Source organism: Lates calcarifer, linkage group LG16_LG22, assembly GCF_001640805.2.
Source record: "Lates calcarifer isolate ASB-BC8 linkage group LG16_LG22, TLL_Latcal_v3, whole genome shotgun sequence".
Lineage (NCBI taxonomy): Eukaryota > Metazoa > Chordata > Actinopteri > Centropomidae > Lates > Lates calcarifer.
This window is the reverse complement of record NC_066848.1, coordinates 163,525-178,620: the sequence shown is the minus strand read 5'-3', so window position 1 is coordinate 178,620 and position 15,096 is coordinate 163,525. Positions and strand designations below refer to the sequence as shown.

At 43.9% G+C, this 15,096-nt stretch overlaps 2 protein-coding genes across 4 annotated transcripts in view; both read right to left on the bottom strand.

Moving 5' to 3' along the window:
* psda (pleckstrin and Sec7 domain containing a) overlaps window positions 1-1,339 on the bottom strand; it is a 38,473-nt gene extending 37,134 nt beyond the window's left edge. For both annotated transcript variants that reach the window (XM_018662178.2, XM_018662180.2), the window contains exons 1-2: window positions 1,160-1,339; window positions 405-513 (exon numbers count right to left, since the gene is read on the bottom strand). In XM_018662178.2, the coding sequence (XP_018517694.1) occupies window positions 405-513; window positions 1,160-1,339 (289 nt within the window). The remainder of the gene's footprint in view (window positions 1-404; window positions 514-1,159) is intronic.
* On the bottom strand, window positions 757-13,644 carry LOC108873853 (uncharacterized). Of its 2 annotated transcripts, XM_051076532.1 has the most exons (6): window positions 13,264-13,644; window positions 11,301-11,347; window positions 10,825-11,035; window positions 10,666-10,716; window positions 9,574-10,055; window positions 757-3,799 (listed from the first exon to the last, which is right to left on the bottom strand). In XM_051076532.1, exon 6 carries the CDS (start codon window positions 3,615-3,617, stop codon window positions 1,437-1,439), a length of 2,181 nt encoding a protein of 726 aa, XP_050932489.1. In that variant the 5' UTR covers window positions 3,618-3,799; window positions 9,574-10,055; window positions 10,666-10,716; window positions 10,825-11,035; window positions 11,301-11,347; window positions 13,264-13,644; the 3' UTR covers window positions 757-1,436. The 2 variants fall into 2 exon arrangements, with proteins under 2 accessions (XP_050932489.1, XP_050932490.1); XM_051076533.1 differs by having other exon boundaries at window positions 10,666-11,035.
* Window positions 13,645-15,096: the final 1,452 nt, after the last annotated feature.

Genomic DNA, 15,096 nt, shown 5'->3' with positions numbered 1-15,096 from the left:
TTGTCATAAGTTCATACAACAGGAAGTGCCTAGAATGTGTCTGATTTGACTGCAGTGTTCTCCAACACATTGACCACCATTGGTAATTGGCAAAGAACTTGTAAAGAACTTGTTTTGTTTCTGGTTTGAAACCTCTACCTCTTCTACTCTGCTTACTACAGCTTATCACATTTTTTTTTGGACATTTCAAAACTTTGATCCAAATTAGCTTGACAGATATATGGAAACACAGAGGTGCAGTCCATCAAAATCAAAACATGTTGCACAACTCTTATACGCCATGCTGTCTTCACCAAACGTTTGAAAACCTATTCATTTTGTTACCAAAACATGAACATCAATAAAATATAATGTGAAAACAAATATGGATATAAATGAGAACAATCATCAGTGGTATCTAGCACCTTTACTGCAGCGACTCTCCTCTGTCTGGCTTCCAAACAAGAACTCCCACTTGGCTCGTGCGATCTTCTGCGATCGCAAGGACGGAGTCGTCGCTGAGCCGCTGTCTGACTGCAGGCAGAAGAAACAAAGCACTGTGATGAAATAACATGTTTATGTTCACTTTAGAGCTAATATTTTTTCATGAAACACTTTTTGCAGTGCTTTTGTTTGAAAGTTATGTTTTGTGATTAACAAACAAGCTCTAACTAGAGCTGCAACAATTATTCAATCAACAAAAAAATGTGTCTTCAACTATTTTGATATTCTAATGATAACAATTGTTTGAAATCAACAAATCCCATGAGTCTTAGCCACAGAGGTGCTATCAAAGCTTTATGGGATGTGTAGTTGTTGAGCAACAAGAACAATACAATGTGCTAAAATGCTGAGAGTTCATATTTTACTGACCAGTACAGCAGAAGATATTCATTTGACTGAAACATGAAGAGAGGCTGGTGACACAGAAACTAACTGAATGGAGAGGAGGGACTTTCTGTTGTATATTTATTGTTATCAAAGTAAATCTGACATTATGTTGTGACACGATGTGAAGACTTATTATTCAGCTCTGCAGAAAGACAACCCCACTCACACATGACCACACAGATTCTAAACACAATCATACATAATCTTCATAACTATATCCACACATACACACAGGGTCTGGTTGTATTTACATACAACCAAACCCTCATCATCCTCCCGTCCAGCCGACCTGTATCCCAAAGCCGGTGTCTGCCGTATCATGGCTGGACTGGCTCGAGGTTTCAGGGAACAGGCTATCATTTCTGTCCAGCTGGGAACTGTCTCCCAAGCTGCCTGTCACCCCGCTGGAGCTCTGAGAGGATGCAGCCCCGCTGTGATCCTGAATTTCCTCTCTCTGATCCTTGGACATGCCTACAATCAGCCTCTGGCTCCCCTGCACTGACGTTTTAACTCCTTTATCTTCTCCATCCTTCCTGTGATTCTCCTCTTTGTTTAGAGTGTAAACTCTAGAAGGTTGACAATTTGTGGTCATCTTCACAGAATTCGTCCCTGTCCTGGATTAGTCCAGTGTCCCTCCACTCCTGGTGCCTGGAGGTCCAGCTCACAGGCAAAGCTTCTGTGTTTTGGTTGGAGAGTAGTCTCCTGGAGAGATTAGGGCTGTCCCTAGGAGATCTATCAAAGAGGTGATCATACTGCCTCCACTCCATGCCAGGCGATTTGTGGTCTCCAGTGTACTGTGGTGGCTGGTAACGGTGCAGGGTTGACGTGTCTTTACTGGGTGATGAACTCCGTTGCTGCCGTGGGTCTAAAACTGGTGACTGAGAAGCAGCAGCTCGGTGCAACCGGGCTGGTAAAGCTGGAGATGCTGGTGAAGAGAGGGCTGTCTGGGACAAGAGGGGTGAGATACGTCCTGGTCTGGTTTGAGGTAACTGTTTTTCTGTTTTCCATCTGTGGTTCGGATTGTCTACCTGCAGAGGTTCTGCAGAGTTTTTCCCTTGAAGAGTGGCGTATGGTTGGGGTTCTCTTAGGAATGACCCTCCCATCTTGGGACTCTCTGACCTCAGTGACTCAGCTTGAGAAGGTGTTGGAGAGGGAGACCGTCGGCCTGCAAAAATAGTGGACAGTTTGGTAGCTTCCACCGCTAACTTACAAGCCACTTCAGCATTTGGGGACGGGGAGAAACCTCTCCTGCCACTGGAAGGGCTTACTGCATCACTGGCTCTGCTACTGCAGCGGGACGATCTGTAGTGACTCTTGCTGGATAAGCTTGAGTTATTATTAGCACTGTACTGGATACTGTCCGTAGAATTATGACTGGTGTTGGTGATGTTAGTATTATAGCTACTATTAACACTGTGTTGGGAGTTCCCACTAGTTTGGTAGCCAGTCCTAGTCTGGTTGCTGGTGGGAAATATGCTAGTTGGGATGTCATGCTGGATGTCTGTGGGTCTCCCCGCAGGTAAAGGTGGATGAAATTTGCTGGACAACCTGGGGCTCTCATCCCCAACCCAGGGCCTCTGCTGGCTCTGGGGCAGACCATGTGGGTGAGGCGCTGAGTTTGAAGTCACCGTATGGGAGGAGTATCCAGTGTGGGCACAGAGGTGGTCAGAGGCAGGACTTCTAGGAAGCCCATTCACTGAACTACGGCAGATTCCCCTGTCCAGCTCTAATAGCTGGACCTTGGATGGCAGGGTTAAGGTGCTGCGGGGCAGTACAGGGGACCCTCCCCAGGACCGACAGCGAGGGGACTGGTAGTGCCGTGGCAGGGTGGGGCTGCAATTCTCCGAGCCATGACTGGCAAATCGTCGCCTGAGTTCTGGGGATCCAAACTCCTCCAAAGCCCTGTAGGTGGCATCCCTGGCTACTGCATCCAGGGTAGACCTCTGCAGGTAAGGCGAGCCCCGTGGGGACTGATTCCGAGGTGAGTTGGGGTGATTAGGGTAAGGATTGCTCTGTTCTGACTGACCATTGTACCACACTGGGTCACTCAGCCTTTTCCGGAGGTGGGCAGTCAGCAGCTGCCCATCCAGTCTGTTAAGAGGATTGTCCAAGTCACTTTGGCAAACAGAACTACGCCGGCTGCCCATGCTGTGAACATTAGCTTTCTCTATGTAGCCAAAGGTCACCACAGATGTCCTCCCTTCCTCACCACCCACCCCTGGAACCTCATGGGACCTACGGTTGCTGGTGGGTGTGGAGGGTACATTCAGCCCCCCTGAGGATGTAGAGGATGGGGAAATAGGTACCCTTCCCTGGTAGGGATCCATGTCAGAGGAATGGGTGCGTCCCAGTGAGCCATGATGGCTTGGACTGGTTGTTCCAGGTGCAAGGACCTGGAGTAACTGACCAAAACTGTCATACAACACGTCCTGACGATGGAACTGGGTGGGAGATCCTGTTGCATCTGGGTTTTGGAGTTGGAAGCTGACTGAGTGCCTGGAAGAGGACTTTGGAGGAGGTAAGCTGTGGTTCCCACCCCCAGTATGATGCTGAGTGACTGGGGAAAGAGCCGGACTACGGTTGGGACTCGAGTGGGTGGAGCTCCTCTGGGAGTGAGAGAGGACGTCTGGACACTGAAGCATCAGGTGACCAGTGCCATCATTTCCTCTTCCCAGCGCCTTCCCTTCCTCCTCAGGAACAGACCTCACCTCAACATACAGGTGGAGGACTTTACCTGCCTGAGACATGTTGGCAACTTAGTCACCTAAAAGTCCTGATCTTCCTTTTCTGTGGGCCTTTGCTATTTATGCAAAAGGTCCCTCGACCTCCTGGTACCCATCAAAGTGCTCATCAAAAGTCTTTGATGAGGGTCAGAAGCAGAAAACTATATTATCAGGTTTATCCTCCATCTGCTCATCATCTCTTCAACCTACAGCAGAAAGCAGAGACAGAGACAAAATTAATATTCTCAACAGTCATTCTCAAGAAATTTCCATTTTGCAAGTCAATCCTGGCTTGTTCTACACTTAAATTTCTTCAAGATCTCACAACATGTTTGTCATGACAGAGTCCTCCCATTTCATCAATTATACAGAGAAAATAAAATAAAAGGAAGACGGCAAGAGACAGAAAGAGAGGAAACGGGATTTTCAGGGGAAAAAGCGTTGAAAATGCACATTTTCATTTTTTTCCAACCCAAGTCAGATACTCCAAATTCATACATCTCACACATACACACTTTCAAACATACATTCAAACTCATAATTGTTAACACTGCGTGCTTTGATGCACTGCAGTGCTCATAAAAAAACTGCTGTGGTTCTAACATGGATCCAGATATCTCCAAGAAAAGAGAGTCTCAACAACAATAAATGTCATCTCTATGTTCTGAACTGTGAATAAAAGGAGATTTTCTACCCCACTAGCCATAAGTCGTGCAGCTGATGATCAAGTTTGACCCTTAACACTTCATTGGTCTGCTGTGAATCGTCTATTTAGGTCAACTGATATCCTCGAGCAAACTGGTTCACTGCAACGATCAGATACCTCTCAAGACCTCTCATGTTTTATTCACCAGAGGCAGAAGCGAAGTCAAACACTATGGGCCTCCATATTTGTAGTGTTAAACCGGCGTAAACATTGGGGGGACCACCACTAGGGTCATTTAGAAGGGTCTTGTGGTCATTACAAATGTTCTAGGAGGCCTTTAGGGACAATTTAGGAATCTTCTAAGACGTCTACATTGTCACTAAGGAGGTTCTATGCTACTTTGAGACATCTTGAAGGCAATTGATGATGTTCTTACAATCCTAAAAGGGTTCTAGTGGTCTTAGGAGTCCTTTAAGACTCATACAGGACCTTTAGAAAACTTTAAGGGTTGTTTAAATGTTCCACTGGCTAATGACAAAAGTCTAGGAGTCCTTTAAGATGTGTGTGTTCTAAGGGTTGTTTAAGAGGTTCTTGTTGTCATTAAGGTGGTTCTAAAGGTTCTGTGGGATGTTCTAGAGATTGTTGAGGCTGCTGAGGATTCTCTAGGATTCCTTTAAGATGTTCTAGTGGTTACTGAGGATATTCCATATTAGGATATTTAGGCTAATTTAGGGGGTTCTGGTGTTCTAGAGGTAATTTAAGCAGTTCTAGGAATCAATTCAAAGGTTCTGAAAGAAACTCTAGAGCATTTAGGACATTCTGGACATTCTTGAAAAGGTTTTAGTGCTATTTTAGGAGGATTTAGTTTTTATTTTAATTAATTTTAATTTTTATTTTATTTTTAAGTTTTTTATTTTCATTTGTAACCCACCTGTAAATAACTCCACAATGAAAAAAATGTTGTTCTAGTCCTCAGCCTTTCAGACCACTTCTATCCTTATCTCTGATAAGGTTAAATTCTGTGGTAATTACAAGTCCATTCATGTCCTTGGCCATCCTCCAACATGGCGGCAGGAACATGTGGGCCAGCAGGCGCCAAGTGACACATGTGAATTTGATCTATTAATAGATGGGGAAAAGCAGCTTGGAGGGCGCTCAGGTGAGAAAACTAGAGCCAGTGTACGAACGGTCTGATCTGCAGGTTAGACCAACAAAGACTTCTTTCCTTCCTGTGAAACTGTTTGTTGTTGCTTTTGATTCTGAAGTGGTCTAGTCTTTATATCATGTTACAGTCACTGTGTTATACCTGATACTGATCAGCTGTGATTTTGTTTTTCCCCTTTTCTTTTTCTCTGCCTGCAGGTTCCAATCTGTGTCTCTTTTTCTATTTGAGATTTCACAGTCGTGCAGCCGTGTTCCGCAGGGAAGAGAAATTCATTTCTATGCTCTTTGCTAGAGGTCAGCGGTTTAGATCATGAGGATTGTCTGAAGTCACATGAAAACACAAGAGGCTGCAGGAAATCAAACACAACCACACACAGTCAAGAGTGTGGAGGATGAGATAAAGAGTTCTGATATCTGATAGCTCAGGGCCATAAGCCAGGATCTCGATGCTATAGTTCGGCCTGTAATCATGTAAATATCTGTCACTCTACGAACAGGAAACACCTCTGTGATTATTCAGGTATAGGAAGTGTTAACATTAGTTATTTGCATGTTACGACTGTCTGATCCTGATCAAGTCAGCTGCATGTGAATATAAACTGAGTGATAATTGGCTTTTAATGAACCAAGATCACTTCTAGGTGAACCCCCACTAATTTCAGATGCATCCTAAAATCATTTTGTTCTGGAACTGGGCTTTCCCTACAATTCCCAACAGAAGCGAGTCCATGTGACTTTGTATTAGAGAGTGTAGCTTTTAGTTGTAGTGCAGTGTTGAAGGACACTGAACCCCCTCCCCACCGCTCTCTGACTGGATGAGAATACCCCAGAGGTAAATTCAAGGGTAAATTCAAGGGCAACTTCAAGGACAGTGGAGGCTGTAATGAGGTGTGAGTGTGAGCAGCAGCTCTGTAACTGATCAGGTAACGATTGGTTATATTCACAGTAAATAAATGATATAACAGCTTCACATTATTGCCTTGTTTATCAGAAATACAAACTTCTGTTTATCTGTTGAACAGTTTTACTTGTGTACGAACATTTTGTTTTGTTGCTTGTCGTCCGACTCATTCTCCTGAACGTGATATCTCAGTAATGCTTTGCGGGAATTTCTTCAAAGTTGGTGCAAACGTTCACTTGGACTCAAGGATGAACTGATTAGAATTTGGTGGTTAAAGGTCAAAGGTCAATAACCCAAAAATAGATTCATGATTCTAGTTTTATATGGCATCGATTTTTTTCACCCACTTGTACAGTTTTATGTTCATGTTCGTGTTTACCTCCTTGTCTCTAGATTTACATCCATTTCTTTCTACTTTCCTGAAAAGTGTTCATGGAACTCTGCATCAAAAAAACTGAATCACTGGCTCGTGGTCGTACGCTTCTGTCATCCAGCCCAGGTGAAGTTTATTAGCATATGAATTTTTGGGTTATGGCTAAAAATGTGATTTGTGCAGTCACAGTGACCTCTGAACTTTGTTAACAAAAATCTGGTCAGTTCATCCTTCAGTTTGTTTTTTTAAATTTAAATGTAAATCCTGTCAGAGATTTACTGAGATACCACAGGGATGGGACAGATGGACGGACAGAGCCAGAACTTAGAAAAACAGTCAAATCCTGTATGTGGTCAATATTTTATATAAAAGCTGATTCTAATCCTCTGTTCAATGAAACTGTGTTGTAATGACACCAGTATCCACACACTCAAACTGTAGCTGCTCATGAGAACAATAACTGTAACTGTTGTCTGTGAAACATCTGAGTATCTGCGTCTGATAATTACTCCTGACTGGTGCTGAGCTTCGTGCTAACATGGCTCTGTGTCAACACAGAGGAGCCAGAAACACAAAACCAGCTGCTGTAAGACGACCTCAGGTTTGTATTTCAATCCATTTACAACAACAACCTGAGTCCACGAGCATCTGCTGCAGTTTGTTCCATCATCCACAGACACACACCGATCAACTGAGATGATGAGGGTAAAGAGGACGACGACGCCTAAAAACCAGGACGAAATCTTTTCAACTCAAACCTGTTTCTACCGAACTTCCAAATGCTTCAGAGAACTGTTTCAGCTTCTGTTTCCCTTCCTGCACCAGTCAGAAACACAACACAGACCATTTAAACCAATGAAACAGTCAGTGTTTACTGAATCTGTCTCCTCTGCTGCTCAGACATCCGTCCTCATCACCATCACCGTAACATCCACTTTAATCTGATGACCTTTAAAACAGGAGCAGGATATGATCTCTGCAGATCAGACAAGGTTTCACTACAATAACAACACATACAGTTAAGGACATTCATTTATTGACATTTACTGTATATCAGATTTTTGTCTCTACTTCCCAGATGTACATAAAAATAACTATATTAGAAAACTCATTTAATTTATTAATGTGACCTCGACCCAGATAAGCTGCAGAAAATAGATGAATTAACCAATAATGTCCCATGTTACTGGTTTCTAACTCTCTAACATCACTATACATCAGTACCAGACTCCATTGACAAAAACAGGGATTTAACCAGGAGCTGCTGGAATACCACTGCCTCCATCTGTTAGTGTGTCTGTGTTACTGTGAGACTTTCAGTGGTGGAAGAAGTAATCAGATACTTTACTGCAGTAAAAGTACCACACAGTAACACAGACACACTAACAGATGGAGGCAGTGGTATTCCAGCAGCTCCTGGTTAAATCCGCTGTTTTTGTCTAGTGGAGTCTGGTAGTGATATATAGAGATGTTTCTGGATCTTCCTCTTTAATAAAAAGCTCTGTCTCTGTAGGAATCCTGTCATGAATGTTGTCAGACACTGAGAAGAACAAAGAACTTTAGTGGACGGACTCTGACGTGGACGATCGTCCATTGAATTAAATGACAGCAGCTGTAGAAGATTCATCATTTACACTCGTTAACGTGGTTCACAAACAGTGAACCTGCAGGTTCCTTTCCTGTATTTTAACATCGCTGCAGCCTCACAGAGGCACCAGCAGCTCTTTTCATTTACTGAGCCTGATGCAAATCACAAGTTCTGCATCACAACTGTTTCATTTCTGAAGTAATTACTGAGACTGCAGATGTGTATGAGCCCAGCTGCAGCTCATCATTTGTTCACAGTGTGAACGACTGGAGACAGAGAGCTGGTCTGAGACCTGGTCTGAGACCTGGTCTGGAGAACATCTGTTCTCATCTGGAACAAACGAAACCAAACAAGAAACTTGATGATTGATCAAAACTAAAGTTTCTACAGCTGCTCTGTGTATCTTTGTCCACTGGAGCTTTAGATGACAACATGACTCTAACTGGATATAACAGAGCTCAGTGAACCAGCAGAGACCAGCACAGACCAGCACAGACCTTCAGAGACCAGCTCTGGTCTGAAGATCTGACTCCTGCTTCTTGTGTGGATCAGATTTTGCAGCTCTAACGAGGGAAATATTTCAGGTTTTAACCAAATGAACTGTGTGTGAAGGAGGAAACTGTGATCTAACTCCTTCACCTGCAGCACCACACTGAGGCCGAGGAGGAACAGCTGAAAGCCACAGCTGCTGATGCTGAGTTTATTACCTGTGGACTGATCTGATCTACAACATGTCGACACCATGAACTGTTCAAACAGCCAGAGTCTCGTCACGTGTTACAGTTAGTTACTGAGCGTCTGTGTTGTTCAGTTGTAGAGGTTCAGAGGAACAACGTGAACAGACGTTACCTGAGCTCGCTCTGAGTCTCAGAGCAGAGCAGCTCCCTGACCTTTTATCTGCCTCAGGTTTACAGCAAACACCACAGAAGAAGAAGAGTCTTCACAGCAGCTGATTCAGCTGTGAACTACAGGAGGAGGAAATCTTTATTTAGATCCTCAGATACGACGACGGCCGATAAACACACCGTCGCTCTGCAGGTGGACACACACACACACACACACACACACACACACACACACACACACACACACTGATAAGCACAGTTAGCCCTACTTTTCCTGGACTCTGCTAATAGGATTCCCCCAACACACACACACTCCTCCTCCTCCCCCCTCCCAGCATGCACTGCTCAATCCACCAACACACACACACACACACACTTATGAAACCACACGTATGCACACACGACACACACACACACACACACACACACACACACACACACACACACTCAGCTGTAACCTTACCTGTGTGTCCTGGTGTCCTCGCCGCTGCAGCGACGTCTCCTGAGTTGCCGTGGTAACGTCCTTTTCCTCTCCCTCGTTCGTCCCGTCACTCTCTCTCTCTCTCTGTTTCAGAGTAACCTCGTTCTACCCTCCCTCGCCCTCCTCTCTCTCTCTCTCTGATGAACACTTGTTGTCTGCAGCAGAGTCGACTCATCGTGGATTTACCGACTCGACTCAGCTTCTCCTCCTCCGGCTCCTCCTCTTCCTCCTCCTCATCTCTCCCCCTTCCTCCCCCTCCTCCTCCTCCTCCACTTCCGATCTCTATCAATCAGCTGATGCCCACGCCCCCTTCTTCCAGGCGTCCTGCCAGCCAATCCCATCCTGCGCTGCCTGCAGACCGGAGCTCCTCCAGCCAATGAGGAGCAGCTCTGACAGATGGCACAGCTTACAGGAAGGTGGGGGGGGCAGTAGTGGGGGGGTCAGGGGGTCAGCTGACCTGGTCGCTGCATTAAAAAGAAACATATGCAGAATTACAGCAGAGATACAGGCTGATCAATCTGAACCCTGCTGCTCTTTTGACCACACCCCCCAAAGGTGATGTCACAGTGGGCGGGGCGACACGTTGTGACCTCATCACTCTCTCCATTACATCATGATTCAGTGTCATCTTTAACTTGTTAACACTGGACAGAATCACACTCCTGTATTTCAAATAATTTACCCTGACCCATCAGAGTCCTGCAGGACTGATCCTAAAACCAGGAAGTAAGTTAGCATGTTAGCATGTTAGCACTTCCTGTTCCCTCGGTCCAAAGTTAATGGGAAGAGGGAACTGTAGTCCAGTCCTGAAGTTAGCATCAGCCTGGTTCCTCCACAAAAAGCCAATGGGATTTTTTCATAGTGTTTTGGTTTATTCCAGAAAATAAACAGTGAGCAGCTAAAGTTTCTGATCCTTCAGGTTTAGTTGATCAGATCATCTTCACAGATGAACACCACTGTTCCAACCTCCAGAAGTAAGAAGCTAATGTTGGTTTTATTTTTTACAGCACACTTCATCATTTTTTATCTGTGTGAATTATATCCCATTCTCCTGGTGGATAACAGCACAGTTACCTGCTCAGTCGACGACTTCCTGCTCTGTCCACGACGTTTAACATCCTCCATCTTTAAAGGAAACGATGTGGAAAGTTACAGACTCCAGCTTTCAAACAGACGGATGTTTATATTTTTGAAAACGTGTTGTTAATATTAATGCATAATACATTTTCTTACCAGTTTAACAGCAGCTTGTGTTTTAGGTTCCATCAGTGAAAACATATTCACAGAAATGAGCTGATAACCAGGATCCTGTGAGTGAAACTGTCCGACCAAACTCTGATTGGTCGAACACAATCATAAAGGAAAAGCACCGACTCAGTCTTCCAGGTTTGATTCATGACAGCAGGAGGAACAAAGTGTGAGAACAGGACGAGGACGAGTCTCACTGAAATGAACGAGGAGGTTGTGTCTTTGAACGCAGCGCTGACATCCACAGACGAACGCAAACAGAGGACCTGACGAAGTCCTCGTTTTATGATGGATGATAAAATGACCACCATGCCCCCCCCCCAGTCCAGGACTGTGCAGGAATATTTACAGCTGAACTCTGCACAACAAACATCAATCAGACTGAACCTCACACACCCATATGGACTCTGTGTGTGTGTGTGTGTGTGTGTGTGTGTGTGTGTGTGTGTGTGTTGCAGTACCTCAGACAGTGGAGTCGGAGTCAGACAGACGGCTGACGACAGGAAGTCTGAAAGCAGAGAAGATCAACTTAAAGAAACAAACGGGATTCATCAGAACTTATCAGACTTCTTCTTCTTCTTCTTCTTCTTCTTCTTCTTCTCCTCATTTCTATCTTCTTCCTCTGAGCCTCAGACCTCCAGTGTTTCCAGAAACTATGAGAACACATCAGTGATCCTCTGTTGACCTGATCAGGTTCTGTTCTGGTTCCTGCTAACGTTAGCCAGCTAACAGGAAAGGACTGTGAGTTTATATCAGGGACTACTTTTACCAGCGGGTGCTAATGTTAGCTCAGTTAGCTGGCTAATGTTAGCATTGGTTTATCAGCTGCAGTGAAAGCAGCAGAATGACTTGGAACAATTTTTGGACTCAGATCTGCAGCATCTGGAAACAGGAGAGACTCCGAGAAGTTGGACCTGGAAACAGGACCACAGGTCTGGCTGCAGATGTTGCTGAAGTTGCAGTAAACATCGTAATCTGATCAGAGTTGCAGCACTGGAGTCCAGGACTCAGAGTCCTCGAGTGACTTCTGAAGTTAGGATCTTCCCTCCATTAAAAGACTGAACAGACTGAACTTTTCATCATCGTTTCACTTTTGTTTTTAAACTCTGGGAAATCCCTGACAGACCATAATAATCTGATCCTCCATTAATACACTAACTTTCAGTTCACCTGCTCAGACCCTGGTCAACAGAGACTCGGACTCAGACTCGGCCGTAGGACAGATTTTTAAACTCTGTTTATTATCATTATTATTATTGTTATTATTGCTAAAATTCTATTTGACTGTTTTTAAATGTTCGACTCTGACCTGTGTGAAAGGTGCTATACAAATAAAATTTGATTGATTGATTGATGAGTGATTGAGTGATGTGGTGATGGGTTGTTCATTGAGGTCTGACTGTACTCTCTGTGTTTTGTACATGATTAAACTGACGATGAATCCAGTCGATGATTTCTCCATAAAATGTTTGAAAATCACCCAAAAATCTTCAGTTTGAAACAGAAAACAGAAAACCTGATGATAGAGGACTTAACTGTATAATCAATCATCAAATTAATTTAATTTTCCATCAATCAACTCATCAATAAAATACAACTAAAATGTAAAATCATCTTTTTTTTAGTCATCACTTTCTACCATTTCTCATCAGCAGTGATATTTCAGCCATGATGCATGACCTCCAGTTTATTCCGTCAGTTTGAGTCTTTCTGAGCTCTGTCATTTTAAAGGTTGCTCGACCTTCCACATCCCTGATCCTGACTGATGAGCGCAGAGGACTCGGCTCAGTTCAGACTATTTCTTCAATTATCTCTGCATTTTAATCCATAAAACAAAGATACGAACATAAAACACGTTCACGCGCACTTTATCTAAGAGTAAGCAGCTCTATTGTTCGGTATTTATGACAAAAAAGAGCCGTTTCTGCTGATTTTTCCAGCTCCGATACTCGCTGCTTTCACGAACAGCCTGTACGCCTGAACTCCTTTCAAATATTCGTCGATTTAAGACTCCCCTTTGATATTATCCACAGAAAACATGCTTCCATGTGTATTTTAAAGCTTTTTCTATTCTATAAGGAGACACTTTACAGTTCGGCGTGTATATAATCGACCCAGCAGCACCACCTTCGCCGAAATGTCGACCTTTCCAAGAGACTCGCGTTGCTTTTGGCCACCGCTCAGCAGGGTGGACCATAATTTTGAAAGGACGACCGTTAATTGACAATGGGTTGAAAAAGTAGAGATTTTACTGTAATAAACTACTGTCTGTTGCAGTAATGTGTGTGCCGAATTAATGAGGAGGTGCTACCGAATGTGGGAAAACCTCCAGTTCTATTCAGGGATGTGTGTAATTTAGCTAATATGAGAAGAAAGCTTAAAATGTGATGTTTTTCAAAGGAGTTTCGCGGAGCGTTCACTTACCTTCCAGGGAGAATGGAACGCAGCGGGGCTTGCAGCTTTTAGAGACCCATGCAACCAAACAGCAGCACCGACGTGGACTCTGAGTCACCCAGTCGGTCCATTCAACGGTAACGGTGTCGGTAACCCGCGACCGACGGTCGCAGAGGGGTTAGACGTAACGGAGAACTAAGGGAGTAGTAACAGTAACGGCTAGCTAAGTTACGTTACATGCCGGCAGTGGTGAAAGTGCAGCCGGAGGTGAAGCGTCCGCCGCGTTCAGAGTTCACTCCGGTTCTTCTCCTCCTCTTTCCTCCTCTTCTGCTCCTCTTTTCTTTATTTTTCAGGCGGCTGCTTGACATTAGTTTACGTTCTCCACGGTGACTTCAACTTCCGCATCGTTTGGGTGACGTAACGGCGACGTAGAGAAACGTCAGACCGGACCGACCAGAAAACGAACACACACACACACGCACGCACGCGCGCACACACACACACACACACACACACACACACCAAACTTACATTAACAAACACACGTTTTTACACGTGAGATTTTATCGATAAAGTCGTTGTGTTTAAGACAAGGTTGTTACATTTACACTCAAACCGTCAGGAGTTTTTTCTTGTGTTTGTTCCCGTTGTGTAGAGAGACGTTAGTTTATGGACAAACACACTAACAGGTGGAGGCAGTGGTACTCCAGCAGCTCCTGTGTTCTGCTCTGTAAAATCCCTGTTTTTGTCAATGGAGTCTGGTAGAGAGAGATAGTGATGTTTCTGGTTAAATAAACGGGTCATGTCAACATAGAGCAGAATCTCAGAGGAAAGTTTCCAACATCTGGAGGAATCAGAGCAAAGAGGGAAACTACCCAGAGTTAGAGTGTTCCTAATAAACTGATCACTGCCTATCATGAATATTCACATTAGGTTAAATAGAGAAGATGAAATGATTAAAATAAATTCCTGACTCCAGATGTAGTTTCAGACTATATCCAGCAGGTGGCAGCTTCTCACCTCTAACCTCACCTGACTGAATCTGAGAGTCACAGTTCATTTCTTTACCCTGAAAATTTAAAAGCTCAAACTGTTTGCATCACACAACAAACACAGAATATGTCCATTAGGTTTCATTTTAACAAGTATTTTACAGTGTTAATCTGTAAATTAGCAGCTGTTAAAATTTAAAAAATCATCTTGTACAACTCCATATTCACATTTTTTAATCTGCAGGATGGCCCCTGACTTTAAAAAAATCAGACAGCTAACCCAGCTAACGTTAGCACCTGCTAGTAAAAACAGATACCCCTGATATAAGCTCTGGGTTTTACAGGGTGTTTCTTGCTATGAACCCACATCTTCATGTATCAGTTGTCACTTTTTCTGTGCTGCCCAAAAATGGCAAAAATAGCTAGCTAAGGTCGTCTGTTTTTACCTTAGCTGGGCAAAGATAGCTAAGATTAGCTTTATTCGTCTTAGCTGAGCAGCACAGAAAAGGACTGACAACTGAAACATGGAGATGTGACTGATGTGAAGAAACACCCTGTAAAACCCAGAGCTTATATCAGCCGTATCTGCTTTTACCAGCAGGTGCTAACGTTAGCCAGCTAGCTAGCGTTAGCACCCGCTGGAAGCCAAATGTTTTTCTTTATTCATTTAAAAATATAACTTATCAACTGCAGCCATTTTCTCTTCTTTTTCTGGTTTGGCGTCAGCAGGTGCTATTGTTAGCTCGCTAATCCAGCTAATGTTAGCACCTGCTGTTAAAAGGAGGTACTCCTGATATAAGCTCTGCGTTTTACTGGGTGTTTCTTGCTATGATCCACATCTTCATGTTTCAGTTGTCAGTTCTTTTCTGTG